At 40.3% G+C, this 24,388-nt stretch overlaps 1 protein-coding gene across 5 annotated transcripts in view; it reads left to right on the forward strand.

Annotated features, from left to right (window-relative positions):
- The first annotated feature begins 598 nt into the window (after window positions 1–598).
- Window positions 599–24,388, forward strand: part of MCF2L (MCF.2 cell line derived transforming sequence like) — a 107,799-nt gene continuing 84,009 nt past the window's right edge. For 3 of the 5 annotated variants that reach the window (XM_054973451.1, XM_054973452.1, XM_054973453.1), the window contains exon 1: window positions 599–1,660. In XM_054973451.1, coding sequence (XP_054829426.1) covers window positions 1,513–1,660 — 148 coding nt within the window. In that variant the 5' untranslated portion in view covers window positions 599–1,512. Of the gene's footprint in view, window positions 1,661–18,867; window positions 18,941–24,388 lie in introns of those variants that run through there. The other 2 variants (XM_054973454.1, XM_054973455.1) reach the window with 1 other exon arrangement.

Raw genomic sequence — 24,388 nt, forward strand, 5'->3', positions numbered from 1 at the left:
ATCAGTACTCTCCCACAAGAGCTCACTGGTTTTTGCAATAATGGTGCAGAGGCATTCTCACTGAATTGGATTATCTGAAGAATTCAAGATCTGCTGGACTTAGGAGCACTTGATATGTTTTTTCCTACCTAGAAAACACAGGAACTTTATAATATATTTAGGCCTTCCAAAGTTCTTTTGCATGGAATGATAGGAAAAGCCATAATGTATGAAGCAGCCAATCTACAGTTTAGAGATATTTTACTGACAACATGAGCTTAATAAAATATGGCTCCCTAAAAGTTCATCAGGCAGATATCACCATTGTTTACAAAATGAAACACACTGTAACATACTTAACCAAGGAATCAGTTTCCTCTCTCTCTCTAGTGTACTGAATAAGATGAGAACAGACAGTGCAGAACTTCCTGGTATGGTTTAAGACAGCCATGATCCATATCCCCTCCCTTCCTTCCCGCTGTAACTTGTATTTTAGGCTTAGGTTTTTCTCAGAGGTGTTTTTTTAGCTATTTCTGTGTTGAATGCTTTGGGGAAGGTCATTTGGACTCTAAAGAGCTCAGCTGCAGCATGCCTTCTGTTTTATAGGGATGCAGTAGTAATTAGCGCAAACTTGTTATGGGAAGAATGCATAATTTCTTGCAGCATTTATGTGTAGTGTGTGATTAGTGTTGCTTTCATTCAGCCTTGTTGAAATCAGCCATTCAGTGGGTGCCGACCTCTTGGTGGAAGACTAAATGATGGAACACCAATTACAGCAATTGCCAGCTGTAAATTTCTGCCTGTCTAACGGCTGATCTGTGAATATATGAGAAGGACCTCCAAATGCCACACTGCAGTGGAAGAGGAGGACAGTGCTTGGCAATTGCAGAAAAGAGTTCTTCGGTAATAAGAAGGTTGCAAATGTGTGAAGAATGGAAGAAGGAATTTCAAGATGAAGGAAAAATTCCCCAGTGTTACGGGAAAGTATCTGTTGACGACATGCACTGTAAAAATTGATGGAACTTCCTTAATGAAACCAACTGGGATTTTGAGTTCTTGCTTAAAACCTGAATCAAGAATTGGAATGCAAATTTAGCTATTTTAATAATTGCATTTCTTCCTCTAGGATTGTCTTTTTGCATGTGAGTTGTGTAGCTGGTCTCAACTCACTGCTACTGAGAAGAAGCAGAGAAGTGTTCTGTGTATCAAAAATGCTACTGTTGCTGCAGTTGTGTGCTTAAGGGTGCATATTATTTTGTAGGCTCACCAAGACTGTCATTCTTTGCATCTGAGAAATCATTAATACAAACTTAAGAACTGACTGCAGTTCCTCCAAGTACCTTTTCTTGTGTTTGGATGGAAGAGGAATATAAGTAACCATTATTTATCTCCCAGTTTTATAATTTCATGCAACTTTTTATGCTTCTTTTTACTTTACTACTTTTTCAATGCTATTGAGACACTCTGAGCAGCACAGGCAACAGGAAGAAAATTTGAGGTGCCATTATATGAAAAAAGTGAAAAAGACACAAAATGTCACAACGTGGATATTTAAGAGAAGGACAAGAAAACCATTACCGAATTCTGCGCAGAGTAATCAGTGTTCTCCACAATGCTTCCTCAGCAGTGTTGCGATCTCTGTCGAAGAGGCATGGGCGACACCCACGCCGCACCTGGTCTGGTGAGAACTGTTTCAGACTGAAAATTCATAATCCATTTTTAAACTGTGTCAATTTGGATATGTTTATGTGTGTTTCCATGAAGGGAAATAGTAATGTGTAAGATGATCCTGAATCTAACATATGTTGGACTTTTCAGATAACAAGTTCAGTGAGCTGTTGTGGGAAAATATGCGTTATCTGATATTCCACAATTTCTATGAAATGTCTGTGGTTACAACTGTGTTCATACTTGGTTTCAAAATACTATACAATCCATTAACCACTGTTCTGGAGTATAAACTTTGAATAGCGTGTAATTTGCTTTATGCACAAGATGCTAAACTATACTCCCTTATTTCTGTAACTTTTTTAAAAAAAATACTAGACTATACTTATTTCTATTCCTTTTTGTAAAAAAAAAAAAAAGGTATCTTTTTAGGATACAGCATGGCAGCCCAGCCACTTTTTTGGCTAATAAAGAAACAATTTTATTTAATTCTTGTGTTCTGTTCTACAAAGAACAATACTGCACGAATAGGAAGCATAGATATTATTTTAAATGCAGTAGCCAAGATATTTATTGCTTGCAGATCAACCCCTTTCAAACTACATGGTTAAAATTTGACATTTTAGTTTTTTAGAAGTGCATCTTTTGACTGCTTCTAACAGAACGCAGAAATAAATATTGACTTGTATAATTGTAAACTGCTGAGTACTAAGCTCTTGCTTCTGCATTTCACAACTGATAACCTTAATTTGTCTTTAGTACTTAATTGCTTAAAGAATTACTGTAAGTAATTGGTTCAGGTATGAAACCACAGATTTCTGGAACTGCGATTCCAGAAATGCAAATTCATCTCTCATTTCTCATAGGTTGCAATGTTGTATAAAGCCTGAGCTAGATGTTACTTCTAGCACATCACTGCCATTAGGACTTGGAGCCACACATCAGCTGCAATTTTCCTATAAGAACTCACTTCCAAAACACTGCAGGGGCCCAATTCGGACTGTACTGAGTGTTGGGAAAAGAAGCTTGAGCCTTCCCACCAGGCCATTTTTCTGATCTGAATCAACCCCTAGGAGTATTTGCACATGCAGCCCTATTAGTTGGGCAAAGAGAACTTCCCAGAACCATTTTGGGTTAAGAAAACAGGGCAAGGGGATGCTCAAGCTCCCTCTTCCTGTGCTGCGAGCCCAGTCCCAATTGAACTCTGGAATGCTTTGGAATTGAGTTCCCACAGGTAATTTATAATTGTTGTCTAAATGTAAGATAGCATGCATGTATGCCTTAGAGTGGCCAAAAAATTCTGGGCTACCTTCTGATTAGAGATGGGCACGAAATGGGAAAAAATGAAATGAGCATTTTGTGTTTTGTCACATTCCACGAATCATGAACTTTCATGAAATTGTCCCATTTTGCGAAATGATTTGTTAGCTTTGTGATTCGTCAGAACCCAGGGCACAGTGTGGCCCCCTTCATACCTAGAGATGCCAAACTCGCAGGGAGACTTCAGCAGGCTCTCCTCCATCTACCCTCACCCAACAATCCAGCAAGAACAAATGCTCTAAATAAAAATACAAGCAAAGAAAAAAAAGGTAGGCCTCAGTCAAGCTAGGCCCCAGAGCCAGGCAATGCCCTGAAACTGTGGTTGGGTGAGGTGGAGGAAAGAAGGCACCCTCACCCAACAACCTTCCCTGCAAGGCCAAGAGCTGAAAATAAGTAAGAGGCTTTTCAGTCTCTTTTAAAGCAGCAGCAAATCCAGCCAAAAGCTCCCAATTCCACTCTCTCACTCCAAATCCCAGCAACAGGTCCTCCCTCTCCCTATGTCTACTGGAACTGAAAAGCACGAGGCAGAGAGCTGTGCCTTATATAAGAAATGCTCACATAGAACAGAACAGGAGGTCTCTGATTGGCAGACAGACCTGCCTAACAGGATTTGGAGGGATGAGATTGGTGTTCCTATGGCTACAGAAGGCCATCTCCTCAGTTACCTAGGGGATTAACCCCCTTGCTCCTTGCTGTATAGGGCAGAATGGAAGCTCTCCAGTTGGCAGGGAGAGCTGCCTATCAAGGTTATGTGGGCCAAGATTAGGGTTTCCAACGGCAACAAAAGGTCTGCAGACATTCCGGGCCTATGTTGCCTAGGGAATCAATGGATCAGCGCAAGCCTGTCTAGCATCACGAATCATTCATGAATTGAACGACTCGGCCCAAAAAATCATGAATTTCGTGAAAACTGCAGCTCCACAAAAGGCGTTTCGCGAAACACGAATCAGCCCGATTCATCAAGAAATTTGATTCATATTTCGATTCATGCCCATGTCTACTTCTGATGCAATAGTGTAGTGGCTAGAGTGTTGGACTGGGTTCTGGCAGACCTGGGTTCAAGTACACAGTCAGCCAAGAAGTCTGTTGTGTGACCTCAGCCTTACCACAGATGTTGTGGAGCAAAATGGAGGAGGAAAGAACTGTGTATAGCACCCTAAGCTCGTTGGAGGGTGGGTGGAATAAAACATACTAAATAAATTCATTTTTGTGTAAAATGTTGGGCTTCCATTGTTTGATATGTACCTTGGATCTTGACAAGAAAGGCGTATTATAAATGAAGTAGATGAATAAAAATAACTTGGGGTGCAGTCTAAAAATAAAAGTTTCCTGGCTGTGTTTTGCATGTTGGAAGAAAAAATGATAGCCCTAATCACTTCCTTAGAGGGATTCCTAACCAGAGATACAGATTTTTATGAATGTGGCTTCTAATAGAATTCCTCACGGCAACCAAACCAAAGCCTTGTTTACAAGGTGCTTTTACTGTGCATATGTCAGTGAATTACAAGTGAAGTTAGAGAATGACAGGACCAGATGCTTAGTGGTTACCCCCTCACTATTAATCAGTAATAGGCTTCTGACAAACACCTGTTTATCTTGCTCAGGGCTTGAATTAAGTCTACCTCAAGCACCAAGTATTGATTAAAACCTGCCAGCTGCTCCTTTTACTTCACTTTTAGAGCGAGAGATGAAGGATCAAAGGCTACAGTCTGGCTTTGTAGGGGTATGTGAGGTATCAAATTCAACTGGCCTCTTTTGTTGGCTTTGAAGATAATATCCTTGTTTCACCTGCCCATTGTAATTTATCAGAATTCAAGTGTGTGTAAAACAGAATCTGCCAAAGTTAGAGAAGATGCATTTTTGGAAGAATAAACTTGGTTTGCACTCAGTGAATTTAGCTATGGTATACAAGGTCATAGTAAAAGACAACTATATTATCTTCTATGCACAGTGTGGCCAGTTTAATTGAAAACTTTGTCTCTTGTTATGTGTAATAAGGATAACTCAGCTAGCTATTGATTTCAGGAAAGGATACTGTAATGCAGACTTCATAGAGATTTGGCAGAAATTCTGGAGTTTGGTCAGAAAACTTGTCTTTGCTGTTATGTGAGTATCGAGTTTGGTGCAGTGGTTAAGCACGCGGGACTCTAATCTGGAGAACTGGGTCTGATTCTCCACTCCTCCACTTGAAGCCAGCTGGGTGACCTTGGGTCAAGTCACAGCTTCTAGGAGCTCTCTCAGCCCCACCCACCTCACAGGGTGTTTGTTGTTATGGGGATAATAATAACATACTTTGTAAACCACTCTTGAGTGGATGTTAAATCATCCTGAAGGGCGGTATATAAATCGAATGTTATTATTAATATATTATTATTAAACTACACACCATTTAAACCTCAAGGGCCTTCCCTGATTAGGCCTGTGATGTGGGAAGCTGGGTGATCCTGGTTCCTCCCCCCCCCCACACACACCCCTTTCAAATGCTGAAACAGCCCCCCATGGCTGTTTCTTGTAAAGGAATAGGGGGGGCAAGATCACCTGGTCCACCTGTGCTGATCAGGCCCTGTGGCATTTTTTAAATAGTAAAATTCGTCTGTAAAATGGTGTCAGCACCCGTGTGTCAAAATAATGGCCACTATAACGTGTAGTTTGGTCCTGAGAACCAGCAATTAAAGTGTTGTGCTAGGAATGAGGAGACCTGGGTTCATATCCTTCCACTGCTATGAGGCTCAGCAAATATCTTTGGGCCCTGTTCTTTCTTGGCCTTGACATTTAAATCAAGAACATGGTGATTGGGAGTATAAATTGGAAGAGTATAGAATGATGTGTGCTGTCCTGAGCACCTTGGAGGAAAGCAGAATAAAAATGTAGTGATAAAATAAAAGCATATGCCTGACCTTTAAGTGACATTTATATGCATTGACAGATACGGATCTTAGAATAGTACAAGTGGTAGACGGTCAGCTTTCAACCAACTTGGTTTTGTAACTGAAGCGGTGGTAGAACATGGCCCTTGATGATCGAAACCCCATTAGGCGTATAAGACATTCAGTCAATTCCTGCACGGGATTCCAGTCTGGAATTTTATCCTCTTCTTTTGAAGGCCCTGCGGGACCTGTTACAGTTTGGCAGGGCCTGTAAAACGGAGATGTTCCGCCGGGCCTTTGGCTGAGTGCCAGCGGGTGTCCTCCTTCTTCCATCTAAGACCACCACTTCTTCTGGGACTGCCCTCGGCCATCTGCTATGCCCGTATATGGACTCCCAATATTTGTTTAAATAGCCTGCTCCTGGACTATTTTAATGACTTTTTAAAAATTATTGTTAATTTTATGTTTTTGTGACTTTTAATGTATTTTTTAATGTTGTTAGCTGCCCTGAGCCCATCTGTGGGGAGGGCGGGGTATAAATCGAATAAAATAAATAAATAATAAGCAGGTACCTGCCAACACATAAAAGAGAAATGGTTTAATTATTTTGGACTGAGCACTTTCATATACTTACCTTTGTGTCTGCTTCCTCTGAAAGAATCTGAAATGGCTAAACTTCAAGGGGACATTCTATTATTGGCTCAGTTCTATGCAGAGTTTAGGATCTAGAGCAGGACTGAATCAAGAGAGAAGATTCCTTTTTGTTGTTGTTGAGTCTGAATTTTGGGTGAGTACAGAAAGATGAGCATTTAGGTTTGAAGTGGCAGTCCAAATATGGGTATGCCACATCAGAAGAGAAGTTACAGCAGGTCAATTCCAACAGGGGGCTGGTCTGAGCAGGTTTCACAAATGTTGATTAGCAGCTTCATGATATTCCGCATGAACACACGTGAAGCTGCTTTATATTGAATCAGACCATCAAGCACAGCATTATCTTCTCAAGACTGGCAGCAGTTCTCAAGCAAAGGTCTTTCACATCACCTACTGCCTGATATTTTTAACTGGAGATGCCCGAGATTGAACCCAGGACCTTGCACGTGCAAAGCAGAGGCTCTTCCACTGAGCCACAGCCCCTCGCCTAGGCTAATGTTTGAATTACTGGAGTAGATTGTATAATGAGAAGGATTCTGTAGCCTTAACAACAAACATGAGTCAAGTATTTCTGGATGACAAGCAGCTTCCAGATGCTGAGGACAAAGGGCCTTTCATCATTGTTTCTTTGAAGCATTCCAGGAGGTGGGCTACTCCTGTGAGTGTCCAGAGTATTCATTTTAGTTCAAGGGATCCCATATTGATGGTAAACTGCATTATTTTATCCTGGTTTCTGGCAGTTCAGTAAGATTGAAGTGTGCAAATGGTGGGGCAGCCTCATTCACACCAAAATGCATCATCTTTTCCTGGAAGGCCTGCAAGCAACATACCAGCTGGAGCTCGTTAAAGGTACTACCTGCTAAAAATGAAATTTAATAGTATCTCTCAGCGTTTTTGGAGTGGGAGGTAGCTCCATCTTTGGTAGGCTGAATGACAGCTTCTTGATTTGAGTCCAGTAGCACCTTTAAAGGTGCTACTGGACTCAAATCAAGAAGCTGTCATTCAGCTTTAAAGGTGCTACTGGATTCTTTACTATTTTGCAGCTACAGACTAACATGGTTAACTCCTCTGGATCTACAACTTCTTGGTTTGTAGGACTATGAACCAGAGCCCTTTTGTTACCATCCAGGCAATTACCACTTCCAACAGGGCGTTTAGGGCTTCTGCTATCTCCTGATTCTATTGCTTCTGATTCTATTGAGGAGAAGAAGAGCGTTGTCGCGCCAGAGTACTGACAGCACTTACCTGAGCTCCTGCGTGACCCGTCCCAGCAATTTTGTGTACGTGTTTCTTAAAAACCATGAGGGACAAAATGGATCTAGAGTACAACTCCTGTGCTGTCAAGCTGCATTTCCCCAACATAGGACCAGACAAAGTGCTTTTCTACACCTATCTCACCAGCCAGTCGAGAAAGATATTATGGTCCATGGTACTGAAAAAGGTCCAGAAGAATACATAGCTTTGAACTTGTTGAAAGTTATCTATCAGGACAGTTACAGTAACACAAGGATAATATTCTAAGTTTTGGAAGTGGGTTTTATATTTTACAAGTTTGTATAAGGTTTTAAAAGAGAAACACATTTTTAAGAGGAGCTTGAGTAGGATTTCAAAGGGTAGCTTTCTATCAGCATAGAATGTGGTGATCTGACTCCTTGAAGGCGATTCTCATGGTTGGGAACAAATATCTTGCATCCTTCCTAAAGGCCAGGAGGTAAGTCCATGGGTGTCTCAGGGAGGACACTTGATAGCCTTATGCCTTCCAGCATTTCACAGATGAAAGACTTTCTGGGAAGTAGGTATGCCTTCTTGAGAAAAACTGCCTCTCACTTTGAAAAACTTTGTTTAATTTGACAAGCCACTTTCTGGCACTTCAGTTCAAATTGACAGCATGTGTTCTAGGACATATGCCACTTAATTGAGAACCTGGTCTTGTTAATTCGAAGCCAGGCAACTGAGCCCCAAGTGTAATAACTTACAAAAACATTGGTATCCTGTACTTAAGTTCAGATCTGCAGCCTATCCCAAATTCTAAATGTGTGTGATTTTATAACATGCCAGCTGTTTGGTACACCTACCTTATGTAAACATCCCACGTTTTATAACCTAAGAGAGAATAATGAAGCGCAATGGAATCTTGGGAGGGAATGACATTTGTAAAGTTTGCCTGATTTTAAAGGAACAAAGTTCATTACACAAGAACAGGAAACCCAGAGAAATTAAGCCTGCTTTGATTAGAAGGGAGAAGGTGAACATTTTGCTTTCTCTCAGACTTGAAGATGAATTGTGTAGCAATTTCAGTAGAAGAAATGGAAAGCTATTGTCTTTTTTCCTCTTGCAGCTCCTGGCTAGTTTCTATGGCTCAAGGTAAACTGAAGCTTTTGTTCTTGCATCAGAATGGGAGGATTCAAATGGCCATTTATGCAACAGTGGGCTTTCCTGTGTGGCAGTCATCTGTAGCTTCTGGCACATGAGCAAGTGACTCTCACCATGCCACAGTGTTCCACGTTATCAGTGGCAGGCGTTTCAGAACATTTTTGTCACTGGACAGTAGAGGCTGCAGTAGAGGCTGGTCATCTGCAGATGACCAGCTTTTCAAATGGTCTAACGGGTGTGAGGCTGGAATTCTGTAACTGGAACTCCAGCCCTTAAAGCGGCTGTAGTGGAATATATAGATCAAGGTGGTTTTGCTGGGGAACAATGTTAACAATTCCCTTGGGACATTTCCTCTCCTTAAGGTTGTGTTAAGTCTTGGTAGTAAAAATGCTGGTAGCTATTTAGTTTCTGGTTGTTTTTCACCTCTGCCAGGACTTAAACCACCCAGCAAGAGCCCTACCCATTGGGGGTGAAAGAGTTCAAACTTCTGTTTCCCCAGAAAGATTATACCATGCCACATCAGGATGAGTTTGGTAGCTTCTTTTTAGAGCCCAATAATACATCCGAAGATTACATCTCAGACCTTTAATGTCACATGTAGTTTGAATTTTAGAAGAAAGATCAGTTCCCTTTAAGGACGCACAATAGAGTCTCTTGGGGGAGTTGAAATCCCTTCCTCTTTGTTCTTCACTTTATTCTTTTAATTCACATGTTTCAGGACTGCAGTCATAGCACTTTGTACTTTGCTTTAATATTATTGGATCTTTCTAGCAGTTGGCAAATTTGTAAGAAAACCAAAATGCACAAATATTAAATGGAAAGCTTGTTAAGAACAATTTGAGTAGTAGACTCACACTTAGATGGGTCCTTCTTTTTCTCTGTTCTCTATCAGCTAGGTTGGGAGATTTTAGTAGTGCATCTGCATAGAGAAAATTACAACTGAGAAACAGAAGGAATTGAAGCAAATCATTTGTTTTCGGTGATACTTACAATTGGATGCTCATTTGTCTGGAGTTTTTTTACTTCCCTTAGGAGAGTGTGCATGCATGCTTACTTTTATACTTCCGCAAAGCTCTGCTTGTGCCCCTTAGACCCCCAGTGTGCTTTCCACACAAGGTTTGGAACTTGATGCTGCAGCGTACTGCATGCATTAGCAGTTTGTGATTGGGTGGATGCTGTTGGTGGTTGTGTCTCTCAAGATGAAAAATTGCCAGAAATTTTGAATAGTTGATGGATTGATTTACTTCAAACCCACCCACCCCCAAATTTAGTTTTTCTTGTTAGAGAAAACTAAATTATTGGCAGGGAGAAATCCACTATTTTAGCTATTTTCTCTTCCCCCCCCCCCCACATTTTCCGTCTAGGCCTTCACACATCTCTAGGAGGTACCCTCAAGGGCAAAGGTACCCTAAAATTATTTAAATGAAAGTGGCCTTCTAATAAATGCAGACCAGTGTTTCTAAGGGCAACAAAAACAAGTGGTTCTTATGCTAACTTATGCCTGGCAACCCTAGGTGGGGGATCAGGTAGCCAGTCATGGGACTACAGAAAAAGGGGTTCTAGAATGATTGAACCCAAGAATAGACAATATGTGGGCTATGCTCTTTCTGGAACATTTTAAAATGATTTTAAGGTTGTTATCCGCCCTGATCCCAGTTGCAGGGAGGGTGGAATACAAATATGATATAAATAAATAAATATATAAATAAATAAATCTTTCTGGTCAAGATTGCTTCCTGTTCCTGATCAGGATGTGTTTTGTCTCTGTGTTATACAAACAATACAAACCATACCCACAATAAAAGTACATAAAGAAACCATGCAAACAATCATTCTTAATGCAGAAAGAAGCGACACATATACATATTGGGGCTAGACAGAAAGTGTCATCAGAAACTGAAAAGGAAAGAAAATGGTCAGTATTTTAAAGAGAAGATTTGTGTGTGTGCGGAATAAATGTGTTTCTTTAAGGTAATGTTCTGTTTCCTTTTTGGCTTGCAAAGCAAGCATGAACTTCGTTGTAGAGGCTGCAGGTCCTTGTCGTTATGATGACAAAACTGTCGAAGCTTGTAAGCTATTGTTTTATAATGTGCTGTTAAGTTAACTTTCTTGACAGATTTAATTTCTAAGAGAGAATAGCATAGGCCCAGTGTTTATCAAATGAGATTTAGATATCATTGCTTATTTGTTTTCTGTTATGGAGCTGATATTACGGAGTGTGTGTCAGAAGAAAATTTATCAAGGGGCTACGTTTTTCATTTGTAATTTGGCTGAAGCCCCCCCCCCCTTGGAAGAATGTGGCCTTTATTCTTACTTCTTTAGGGAATAAGTCTGGGCTCTGTTTGCACTAAATCTTTCTGTATTTCCTATTCCATGATGAAGAGCATGGAAGGGCTTATTTTATTCCTGGGTTTTTTTCTTTATTATTATTTAAATGCCTGTAGTCTATGAATGTGTATTTAAATTGAGGAAGCAAAATTATTTATATATATTCAGTACCTCTTTAACAGTTAAGATTTACCTAATTTGCAGAGCTATTCACAGAGCATAACAATTTATACAAAGGCACATGTTTACAGTGGAATCATGATATCAACTTGATTTTATACATTTCTTCAGTACAACATATGACTTTAGGCAGAATTTGCCTTTTTATAATCACAAATGGATGACAAAAGAGAGGGGCTGTCACTGACTATAAATAGATCATATTAATATTAAAGATGGTGATGAATTATTGGGAATTTAAAGGGTGTAGTGGCTTGCAGGTAAGAAAAGGAATATATCCACATTAAACATTAGTAAAAAAATACTTAATCCTCAGGTCAATCAGGCAATGGAATAATTTAACCAAGAAAAGTAAATGAGACATCGTTACATGGTGAAGCAATGAAGTGAAAATTAGAAATAAGAAAGTGAGGAAATATTGTAGGAGAACCAAGTACTAAAACAGAACCCATAGGGAGCCATCTTGCAGTGATAAGTCATGAGAGGTCTTTATATAAATATATTTAAACCTCCTTGGTTTAAAAAGTCTACTATTTTAGCTTCTATGATTATTAAAAAGGTAGGTAGAGAGATTTAACTTGCTGAACCCAAAGGCCATATGTCGGTTCTTGCCACTTTTTTTTTACCACATCCCCCTAATGTGTGAATATGTCTCAATGCCATAGGAGACACCTAGGCCCCAGCCAATTCAATACAGCAGTCCTAAGCCCTTGTGGCATCTCCCACTGTTAAGATTTTGCCAATATGAATTGATAAGTCTTTATGAAAATTTTGCTTCAGAACCGCAAGTGGTTCCTTGTTCAATATTCTCACAGTGTCACAAACCAGCAGGCCAGTGTTTCCATTAAGGACCATGATGTATCTTCTGCTCACCTCTGCTCTAGAGGGAGAACACTGCCTCACCAAAGATCACATTTTACGATAGCTTGAGAGCCCGTGTGGTATAGTGGATAGTGTGTTGGACTAGGATCTGGGAGACTCAGGTTTGAATCCCCACTCTGCCATGGGTGACCTGGGACCAGCCATATGCTATCAGCCTAATCTACTTTACAGGGCTGCTGTGAAGATAAAATGGAGGTGAGGATAGTCGCTTTGGTTCCTCCATTGGGGAGAAAAGACAGGCTATAAATAAAGTAAATAAACACACAGCAGGATGCTACATTCTGCAAGTGGATTATACTATTTTGGTAATTTTTGAGAATCTCTGTACCTGCTGTGTAGGCAGGTAAGAAATCTGCCCAAGCTCTATACAGGTGCTGTGTGACTTCTGGGAAGCAGGCGTCTTAAATAGTACTAGAGACCCATAATGATGTAGAGACTTTGGCCAGAGCAACCTTGTGTCTTTCGAAACATAAAATGCACAATTGTGGACACCTGAGCCTTAAAGGTTTGCATGCAAAGATTTGACCAGGGCAGGCTGGGTCTTCCATAATTGTCTTGCAATGTTATTTGATGCTAGTATCTGTTGCACAAACTGTAGTAGGTTTATAGTGAACTATGCTGTGTCTCACATCTGTGGGAATTTAGGATCTCTGTGCAGTCTGTGTCCTGTATGTACAGTGTGAATCAGGCCGTCCCTGCCCTTCCCAAATGCTTAAATGAGGAGTGTCATAGAAGTCTTGGTCCTTGTCATGAAAGCTGTGTCTGGGTCCCAGTGGCCATCTGTTTGTGATCAGTGCACACCAGGACTTAATGGTCCAAAGTCATTCCAAACTTTGCATTCAAGAAAATAATCTGAAAATACAGATACTTTTGAACAGTAATCAAGATTTATTGTGTCCCTCAGTAACAATATTCAGTTTACAGATCCATCCTACAACTCCAAGGTGTTTGCAGAAGCCAATCTTTCCTTTCGTTGTGCATTTGCAGCCCCTCTTGTGATCTGCAAAAAGCTGATAAGGGATGTGCATGAACAAAATCATGCAGGATACTGAGGTAGCACTGAGAAGGGGGAATTTGGTTAAAATCTCCCCTTCTCGTTTTTCTACCAGCAGATCTTCAGCTGGCACAAGAGTCTCCACTGATGTCAGAGGCAGAAGGGAAAGCTCCACCTGCTTCCCTCTTCTCACAGCAACTGCCAGTTTTATGTTTGTTTGTTTTGTCCATCTGGTGCTCAGCTCTTGGCGACAGATTTAGAATGTATCCAGGAAAGCCTTCTTTGAGTGTTCCATAGATTCCAACCCAATACATTTAATGGTCAAACCTAAAATCATATATTTATAGGGCTGATTTAAAGGTTTGGGGTAGTATCCTGCCCATCCATGTGCAGAAGGCACAGGAAGTTTCCCCACGTTCTTCTGCATTGTTTTAGCTTTTTCTGGACCCTGGAAAGAGCATTCTTGGGATTGCAGGGTCTGTTCAGAGGAACAGCCTTAAAGGCCAGCAGGCTGGAAGCAGAATGAAGAGAGAAGAGCAGAACTGAAGAGAGAAGAGAAACTATCTTACTTGGTTTGGGTAATCATCTTGTTTTATGCGGAGAACAGATTTACATACAAGGATCTTGTGGGTGTTTGAGCAAATGACACATCACGAATGTTCTAGCTTTACGTGTCTTTGAGCAAAAGCTGCAACAAGCAGTTCAATGAATGACAACTTGCTTTGCGAGTATCTGTCATAGTTTGATAGAAAATCAGGTATGTTTAGAGAAGATCAACACATACTGAGCAGAGGAGGAAGGGATCACACCAAGACTAGAATAATTCTTCACTCATTTCAGTATTAGTTCTAAGAGGTAGGGGAAGAAACTTCCAGTGCTTATCTACTCTTAAATTACCTAGGCTGTATAAACCTGGGGAACAAACTGTAATCATGTAGTACTGATATTCCTTTATGTTGTGAACATCACCTAGATAGTAAAAGAATTCGGGAAATGGAAGAGCAGTCTGGCTGTTTAAACCAGGGAAGGTTGGCTCAATGATTCCCTTTAGGGCAGGAGTCCCCAACATGGTGTCCATGGGCACCCTGTTGCACACCAACATCTATCTTTATCCCCACCAAGTGTTTTTAGAAAGTGGGCAGGGCCAGCATGGCTTCTGTCTGATTGGCTGTGCAGATTCCCACCTCCCCAATTGCCTTGGCAACAGCTGCCACCACAGCAAAGTTTTTCATTGCATGACTGAAGCTATAAATTCAAGAAAACATGCATGCAAGAAAACAATTTAAGCCATGTGTTCATTTTAATATGCATTCTGTGATGCACAGCATGTTTCTGGAATATTGAAATATTGCTATTTGAGTTATGCATAGCCTCACATTCTTATATTTTGTGGTTGGTTGGCTCCAGCTCAAATGGCAGCCATTTTGTGGTTTCACCCACCACCCTGTGTCATAATTTGAAAGATGATCGCAGGCTTAAAAAGGTTGAGGACCCCTGCTTTAGGGCCTTTGACCCAGAAACTGTAATGGAAGACACTCACTAGTTGCTCTGTTTTTCATTTCCTGTTCTTGGTGAGGACAAATCCCTATCTTCTTGAGTAGTGTAACTGTTGTAGAAGCTAGAAAACTTAGTACCAAGAAAAAAGAGGACCAGTCATGGACGATGCTGTATATAGGTTCATGGTGATACAGATCTTCATGAAACAGTTCTGCTGTTCTTTCCATAGCATAGCATGTGAAGAGATGCCTTCTTAGTAAGGAGGTCTGCCTTCTAGAAAAAGGAAATCCAGGTGGGAATTAGTGAGATTCATGAGGACAGCACTTGGTGGCAAGAGATGGGCCCAGCCAGGTGTACAGATACCACGTGCAAGTAAGGAGTAGCCTGCTGGAGACATTCATTTGTTTGATAGACTGTGCATGGAAACAAAGAGTCAAAGTTGAAGAATCTAGGGAAGTTATGAGAATACTTAAGTAAGAAATACTTAAAATGAACTGAAATTTAGAAATTCTCTCCATATTGTTGTCCCAGGTGTGTTGTATGGCCATTGGCAAATGGTTTAATATTTGGTTTCGAGTCTACAGTTGCAGTAATGGTTACCTTGAGACTTTTTCTATTCACTATTAGAACTTGACACACTTTGCAATGAATAATCTGTAACAGTGAAAGCAAAGACTACAGTTGCCAATTGCCCTGTAGAAAAAAATGTTATGTCTTCATAGAAGCTTAATGTGTGGAAATAGGCAGTGAAGCTGTTCAAGACATGGAGGTAAGTGACATCTCATTAAGCCTCTTTTAAAGGGGCAGGACATTTTTCTCCAGGGCAGTTGGAACCCAGTAGTGAACACAAATATAATGCAATGACTCTCGGTTGATTCCTCCTGGTTTTGCGATGGGATTAACATGGTTCTGTATCATTCCCAACCATCACCCATGAGTCAAGCAGATGGCTTGTCTTGGACTTATTCTCTCACCTTTTTCCCACTGCTAAACCTACTGCAGCTGGAGATTAAGCACCTGCGTGTACAAAAGGTAGATGATCCACTGGTCAACATTCAGTGCGACATGCAGCAGACTGAAGGAGAGAGATGTATGGCAAACCAGATCCTCTCCTTTTATCAGGATCTCCAGAGGAAAGGGCACATCTTCACCTTATCTGGGGTACACAGACAGAGGAAAATGGCTGTGGAACACCTTATCCAGAGATAGTATAAGTGAAAGTTGATGGACAGTTGAGTCCTCAACCGGCAGTCCATCTGAAGCGTGTGTGTGTGTGTGTGCGTTTGAGGAAACTGACCACTGAGTGAGTTCATCAGTATGTACAGGGCTTTTTTTCCGAAGGAATGCAGTGGAACGGAGTTCCAGAACCTCTTGAAAATGGTCACATGGCCGGTGGCCCCACCCCCTGATCAGACAGAGGGGAGTTTAGATTGCTCTCTGTCTGGAGATCAGGGGGCGTGGCCACCGGCCATGTGACCATTTTCTCTGAGGGCAACCCACTGAGTTCCACCACCTCTTTTCCCAGAAGAAAAGCCCTAAGTATGTACATCTGACTCAGTCACATTGCAAAGCTGTGCTTGCTCCGTTGTTGAGGAATGCAATACGAATTCTATTCTTTTGTCTTTAGTCTGTGTAGTTTTTAAGAGCAGCAAATTTTAAAATATATTAGAAAGTATTCGAATTGGTTCTATGTTTCTATATTTGTTAATTGGCAATTGAATATCAAAAAGGACCCAGTTGAAAAGCATAAGGTTTTTGAGATGATAATGATGCAAAAGCTCAGTCCTCTGGTAACGTTTGTTTTGGCCAGTTCTCCCATTCTGATCATCACTTGATGTTGCCATCGATACATTTGTGAACCTACCCGTAGAATTCTTTAAATCAAAATTTCCTTTCACAGAGAAATACTCCCACATGTGCAGAAAGGCAAAGGAGCAGAATTTCCTTTTGTGCTTCTGTAATATTATCTACATCAAAGCAAGTTTCTCATCTGCAATTTGCTTATTTTGTAATGTTTAATATTTCAAGAAGATCTAAGCTATAGAATATAGTTAAAATAATTAACATAGGGTTAAATTACTTTTGTGAGAATAATTTATTTGTAACAGAATTGCAACTTCATACCGTAAATCCATTGGTAAACCTGGAGAATTGGGTATGTAACAGATTACTTTCCCACATGTAAAGGTTCAGAGAAGAAAAAGTTTGTTGTCATGAGGTAGGCTTTATGTGAATAAGTGTAATTGCTAAACCATGATTTATTGACCATGCCTTCATTCTTGACCTTTCTGTAACTTTGAAGGAGAGGAATGTTTCCTCCAATAGAAGAAGAGAAACCCCCTGTTTTTCTTTGTTTTTTTTAACAGTTGCTTCTGTCACTTGCATTTACTATCTTGTCGTGCTTATCTGTATTACTGAAATTGCTAACAAGTAATCTTGAGGTCCCTAATTAACTGCTAATCTGTTGTTCAGCAATTAAATAAAAGGATCTAGTAAAGTAAGACTTCAGTTAATATGAGTGGGTGACAGTATAAAGTTTTGACTTTTTTTAAAAAAAGTCATGATTTACATGTCACTGAAATGCAAAGTAGAAAAAAAAGGCGTATTTCGTACCATTTTTGTACTCCTCTGTATCTGAATGTATTACAGCATTTCATAGACGTGCTGCCCAGAGAGGGGGTGGATCCAGTCAGCTTTCCCACTGGTGAAAAAGGGAAGAGGGGAGCCACTTTGAGGAGAATCATTGTATCTGAATTGACCAAAGCCATATGGGACTGGGGCTATAGTAAAGAAGAAAATTGGAGAAGATGGAGTGAAAAAGCTGGCTGGATCCAGCCCAGAGTCTTTTCTACACAGTCACTGAAAATAAGCAGCAAGCACAATTTTGCCATAGTATAGTAATTGTTGTAGTGGCACAATAATGCATGAGTCTTGTTGCTGTTTGTTAATATAAATGAATAAACTGACTGGATGTTCACTCCTGCCCAGTAGTTGACAGTCCATTCCAATGAATGAGAGGAATTCTTTTTTTTCCAAAGTGGATGTTCATAACACACAAACAACCACATTCCGTACAAAAATAAAAGTTGCAGCAAAAACACTTCCAGGTTTTTTTCTTACATTCATAGTATTGGATACTCAAAAGAGTAATCTCTCTTCTACCATAAGAGAAGACAGGGAAAAGGCTGTCACTCAGTGGCAGAGCTTCTCCTTGGCATGCAGAAGGCCCCCGGTTCACTCCCTTGCACGTCCAGTTGAAAGGATTTGGTAGTAGATGATATGAAAGGCCTCCTCCTGAAACCTTGGAGAGCCCTTGCTTGTCTGAGTACTGACCTTGATGGACCAAGGGTCTGATTCAGTATAAGCCTGCTTCAGGTCTTCAGCAAATAAATATATGTTTTATTTCAGAAGAAACAAAATCATGTAGGAAGCAGATCTACCTTAGATTTTCAATTACCTGCCTTTCATGAGTTTTACTTTTGTTATTTTAACTGAATTAAAAATTGTGAGGAATGATATTAATGTTTCATGTACTTAAAGATATGCTTTTTATCTGTGCATTTCAATATACTGGTGGTGTTTTTTTAAAACTAACAAATGTGAAATTTCTGTTTCCAGTTTAAAGAATTGTCTTGTTAGAAGGCTCCTTCAGAGAGGTGTCAGCTGATCAGTATTGTTCCTTTCAGGCTAAAAAGAGATGGCTTTACTTGATAGGTTACAATTTTTTTTAAAAGTAGGGCTCTTTAAGGGGGGTCTTAGACATACCATATCAGGAGAGATTTATGATTAGTTTATTTAAACATAGCTTCTTGTTTTTAGCAGAATTTACTCAGATCATCTTCACACTGAGTAAATAAATGCAGGTTTACTGCATGTGAGCTCTTTATACAATAAAAGAGAAAGTAAGAAGGAGCTAATAAATAGCTTACCCTTTGATGGACCTCTGATCTTGTTTGAAAGACACGCTTGCTTCACATGTAACTTGAAGAAAGGTATTGTGTCCTGTCTAGCTTGGCTCTTACTGTGAAAGGTGAAGTTTTAAGTTTTCTTTGTGTTCCAAAGGTAGGATCAGCGATAAATAGGGTGCTATCTATGAGAATACTCGTCACTAAATTGTTTTGTGGCAATATGACCTTAAGTCTGATCTCTTTGCTGTACAAGGATATTGCTGAATTGTGGTACCTTCTGAAGAAAAGCACAGGTGTGTCTAGTCTTTGTTTTCTTTCCTTGTTCCTCCTTCCAGTGCCTTCACTGCATTCAAAGGACATATGTGATCTAGAATTGTCACAAGTTGCACTAGTCTGTTGAAGCATTAGTCAGAGTGGGGGGGGGGAATAGATCTTTTAATCCTGTACAGTTTTTGTAGTTTTCTTCTGTTTTTTTTAACCTAAGTGTGTATTTTGTTTTCAGATTTTCACAGAGTGCCATGTAAATTTTCATTGGCGTTTGACACAGTGTTTGTAAAAGGTATTTAGTAAAGGATGACAAAAAATACAATGACTGCTTCTTTTTTGTTTGTGCTGGTTGCTGTTTTAGAAACTATTTTCTTCGTCTTCAAATAACTGGTGTAGGTGTTTGTAATGCTCCGTCGGAAGCATTTTATTGGCATTTGTGAGAAAACCCATTGGAATGGAAAAGGGGAAATAATTACTTTTAAGGGCTTTTACTGCACTTTCTACCCAATTAATTAGCACTAAAGCTTTGGACTATGCTATCGTTCTTGCATTTCATCAGTTCAAGCTTTCAACAGAAATCTTGTTTTCAGAAGGAAATGAATGAAGCATTGGAGCCTGTCTTTGCTGTAAATAGTGAAACTACAGTCCAGTGTAAAACTGAGAGCTTCTTTTTGTGGAAAATGGGGGGGGGGAAGGGGAGGAGGGAAGAACCAAATACTGCTGATTCAGTTCACGTTGCCAGTCTTACTTTCTGCTTGGTATGCATGTATGACTGTGACAAAAGAATGCAAGATGAAGAGCCATGACATGTCAGGTTGGTGATTTGCACTCAGTTTCTTCATCATTTTGTTTATAAAAAATAAAATTTAATAGTAATATGAAGATCTATGAGGCCTTGTATTGTAGGATTGGGAGTGTGAGGATCTTTCCACTTAGGACATGTTTTTTAATAGTCTCCAAGTGTGTCTGTAGCATCAGTTTGTGTTCACGGTAATGTTTCTGTCTCTAAGTACAAGAAATAGTACAAACTTAAGATTATTAAGAACTTAAGGAATCAGAAAGAACAAGCTACAAGGAGACTTAAAGCTTTCAACCCTTTCTGTGCACATTTTGTGGTGTAGGCATGTATAAAATATTACCTTGGCTGAAAGCACATTCTTTTTTTACAGAATCCAGTGGTAAGATGAAAATCTATGGGGTTGTCCCAAGCAGCTTGTTTCATATTAATTGTGTTAGAGAAGTTTTAATAATAATAACTATGCTTATATACCACTCTTCTGGACAGATTAGTGCCCCAACTCAGAGCAGTGAACCAAGTCAGTGGTATTATTTTCCACACAATGCAGCTGGGGAGCTGGGGCTGAGAGGAGTGGCTTACCCAAGACCACCTGCTGAGCTCATGGCAACAGTGGGTTTGAACCAGCAGACTGCTGATTTGCAGCCTGACCACTTAAACCGCTATGCTATAGATTTCTAACTTAATTGAGAATAAGAAGAATGATGGTATTTTCTGGATCTGGGAGGGTGGGGACTGATAGCCTGTTAATGTGACTTCATCTGCAGATACCTACAGTTCTACAAGCTGATCAAACTGCTGTTTAATAGCACTGGAACAGAAATGAGAGCCAAGCTACAAGTGACGCCTGACACAAGTTGGACGCTTGTCAGCTTCCCTCAAGTTTTGATGGGAAATGTAGGCAGCTTGGCAGAATGTTGGACAAGTGACAGTTGAAAAGTCCATTGGGCAGCAGTCAGAGAGCCAAGCTGCAAGACCAGGATGCCTACATTTCCCATCAAAACTTGAGGGAAGCTGACAAGTGTCCAACCTGTGCCTTTCGTCACTTGTAGCTTGGCTCTGAGTGAAGAAGCTGACAGCCCTTGGTCAAGTTTTAAAGCAACAAATATTCTAGTCTTGATGACTTATTAGAACTTTGCCATAAAAGATGGGCATGGTATTGTACACAAAAACATACTGGCCAGACACACACCAACTTTTATCTTTAGTAGTTCTAAGAAATCAAATAAGCATGGCACTGAGTGTGGCTTGAAGTGGGAACCGTAAGGGAGCTGGGAGTTCACTTCAGTTCTCTTGAGCGTGTGGTTGAGTGATTAAAGTTTATGGCTCTTTTGCAGTAACCACTTCCTTATCCTTTCCCCTCACTCCAATGAAAGGTATTCAGAATTGTGAGATGAATTTAAAATGAGGTCTGAAATTAGCTGTGATGATTGAATATACTGGCAGCTCTTTATCCTTATGCTAATTTGTAGTCCTAACCCAAGTGAGAGAAATTGTAAAGGTCTCTACTTCAAGCTAGTAATTCTTATGCACCCACCACAGTTTTCCAAGTCTCTCATAGCAGTGTATGCAAGCTGAAAGCCCGTATGTTTTCTGTAGGAACCCACCGTTTTTAGTGTGTAAGAAATACACACATGAAAATATGGTCAGCACAGAAATGTGGTATTGGGGGAGAGAATGCAGAAGGAATGCAGAATGCACATGCATTCCTACTGAAACTGATAGGAATGGATGAATATTGCAATACCAATGAATGTTTAATAGATAATAAAACAAAAATGAGTGAACACTTTAAAACTAAATGAATTTGCACACATCTGCAAATAATTTCTTGCTTCTGTTTCTAATGGCATGTTTAAAAGAATATTGAATTGACCTTCTAGTTAAGTAATTACAGGAGACAGCTACTTTTGTTAATTAATTGACAGTGGCAATGGCATGTAGTGGCATGTGTCTTCCTTATGAAGGTTTCTACAGTCCTTTCTTTTTTCAGTATCTTTATCTTCCTCCCACACGAGCAGTTCAATAAGTAAAATCCCAAAAGGGATGCAAAATTAAATATGTGCCTCAGGGCTGCATTTTCCACTTGTAGATGATGAATAGGATGCTTTTAAGTTGTTATATGTCCGTTTTAAAATGAAGGATCTCTTTTACAGACTATTACAATGCATTCATTTGTGTTTTGTGAGCAATAGTTCATTCCCCATATCTAATGTCTGATTTTTGGTTTTATATGGTTAAAATAGAACATCTGCACTTAGGCATTTCATAATGAATGTCCATATTTATATTTTCAAGAGCGACTAAATTTAATGCTAGTAAAATCTTAAAAAGGAAACTGCCTATGCTATGAATTGTCTTTGATATCATTTTGTTTTAAATCAGTACAGTAACTCATAATAGCAGAATATTGCAAGAAGTAATGATTTCCTCTTCTTAAGAAAGATGAATTCCAACATCGGCAATGACGGGGAAACCCATTAGTGGGGAAATCCATGACCATTTTACTATGAATAAAGTTTATGGGTCACATAATATTTGTGCACTTAAAGGATGAGTTTTCAATGTGGTTAAATTAGGCTGATCGTATGGTTGCATTATTTGAGAATAATTTTCCTGTGCTCCATCTGGGAAATATCTGTAGAACAGTTATTTTTTTAAAAAAAAACAGTGAAGAATAGTGTGTATTGAACTTGAAATAGTGTGTTCTTTGGGTCCTGATTTGTTTTTCTGTTAAATGGGCAAGACCTTTACCTCTTGGTAAAGTTGAGAACTTGATAACAACTGCATAGGGACTGTTAATTTCATCTAGTTTTTAGTTTTGATTGGTCATTTACTGATGACTGATAAATATGTTGTTTATATGTGAATGCCATGGTGCTTTGAAGGTCTTATTCAAACTAACACCTAGGGTTCATTCAGATGTCGTTAACCAAGTACAATTTGTCACGACATGATGAACTTCAGATTTTTCAGGCTCATGTGCTTCCTCCCTCTTCCTCAGGCATGGAGCTTCAAGAAGTTGGAATTGGACTGAAGACATCCTCCATCAGGAAGTCTTCAGTTTTTGCTATGCCTGTAAGGGGAGGAAAGAGGGCATGAGCATAAACCAAGTGTAAGATGGAGTCCCACTTTTTATGTCTCGAAGTGACAGCTGCCGGGCGGTGAGGAGGGACGAAGTATGGCGGCTGCCATGTTCGGGCTCGCCTGGCATCCCCCGAGCGAGCCTGCAGCCAATCGATTCAAACTCTGGCTACCCTATCAGGGGCGGCTGGGGGCAGGCTGCCAGGGGGTGGGGCCTAGCACAGGACCTCAAGGAGGCAGTTCTCCTTCTGGTCCAGCAGCACAGTATTTATTCCACTGCCTGCCCCGCTCCTCCGCACTCTGCTCCCGGGCAGCGAAGATCCACCCTCCTCTCCCTTTTTGTATTGGGTTCTTATTGCTTTCAGTTTGTCACAACTTTGTATGGTGGTTTAGCATTGAATCGGATCTCTTTTGTGGGGAGGCAGGGCCTGCGTGCCCAGGCTTCCCGCTAAGGGGATTCCCATAAGGGATCTTGGGAGTGATGGAGGTGCATGCCCAGCTCGAGGGCTGCCACGGCATTCCCACTCCCAGGTGGCAGGGGAGTCACTTGGGGGTGTACACCCAGGTGATCTCCCCTGTAATGTCACTCCTTAGTTCCCTCCTCAGCAGTGGTCTGAGGGGGTGAGGGGTCATCAACTGGCAGGCGGGTCAGTCAGTGTTTGGGATATGATCCATATGCTTCGCCAATGCTCCTCTCAGGCTATATTCTAATAAAAGTTGTGGCCAATTTTTCTCTTCAGCAAAGCGTGTGGGTGTGTGTTTGTTTGCCTTACATCGTCCTTCTTCCCCACCCTCAGCTTAGGCTACAATACTTTTTAATAGAACTTTTTTCTTTCCATTCTTTACATACATTTCTTCATAGATATACTCCATGCAGGACATATCATGTACTCTGATAGACATTGTCAAATGTGACTAGCATTCACATGGGCTTTGCTGTGAGTACTTGAACAGGAAGCCCTCATAGGAGGCTTCCTGTTCAAGTACTTGCATCAGGTGAGGTAGACACATGATATGATTGTTGGGTGTGATAGTGTACACTTGAAGATATATTACTTTCTAAATGGAATTGATATAGATGAAAGAGAGGGCCTAGTAGGCGCTGTCCATGGTACACTACTAGGAATCCCAGCGAAAAAGGAAGAATAGGTAGATTCACGCTCTCGGTCTTGAACCTTATGGTGATTTTGAAGTAATGCTGCTGCTTTTGTTACCTTTAAAAATGCAGAGTTCAATAGTACATATTTAGTGTCTAGCAGTAAAACTAGTTTACAAAGTATAATCTCATATCTGCACATATTTTTTATATTTAACGGCATTGGATTATGCAAGGTTTGTAATCTCATGTATAGTTTATTAAATCAGTCCTTAATGGAGCACATGGTGCTATAGTCTGTCAGATGTGTGTGCTTTTATTAGGGGGGAATGCAGGGAAAAAATGTAGAGAGCCAGTGCATCCGTTTTTGGGGTTAAATCAAAAAATTGTCCCGTCAATCAGTATCTTCCGTATATAGACATCTATATGTGATACTTGCCCTTCTTGGTTGTTGGTATCAAGTGAGACTGCCTTAGTTGAATGGATCTGGGAGGTAAT

This window comes from Eublepharis macularius, chromosome 3 (assembly GCF_028583425.1).
Source record: "Eublepharis macularius isolate TG4126 chromosome 3, MPM_Emac_v1.0, whole genome shotgun sequence".
Classification (NCBI taxonomy): Eukaryota; Metazoa; Chordata; class Lepidosauria; order Squamata; family Eublepharidae; genus Eublepharis; species Eublepharis macularius.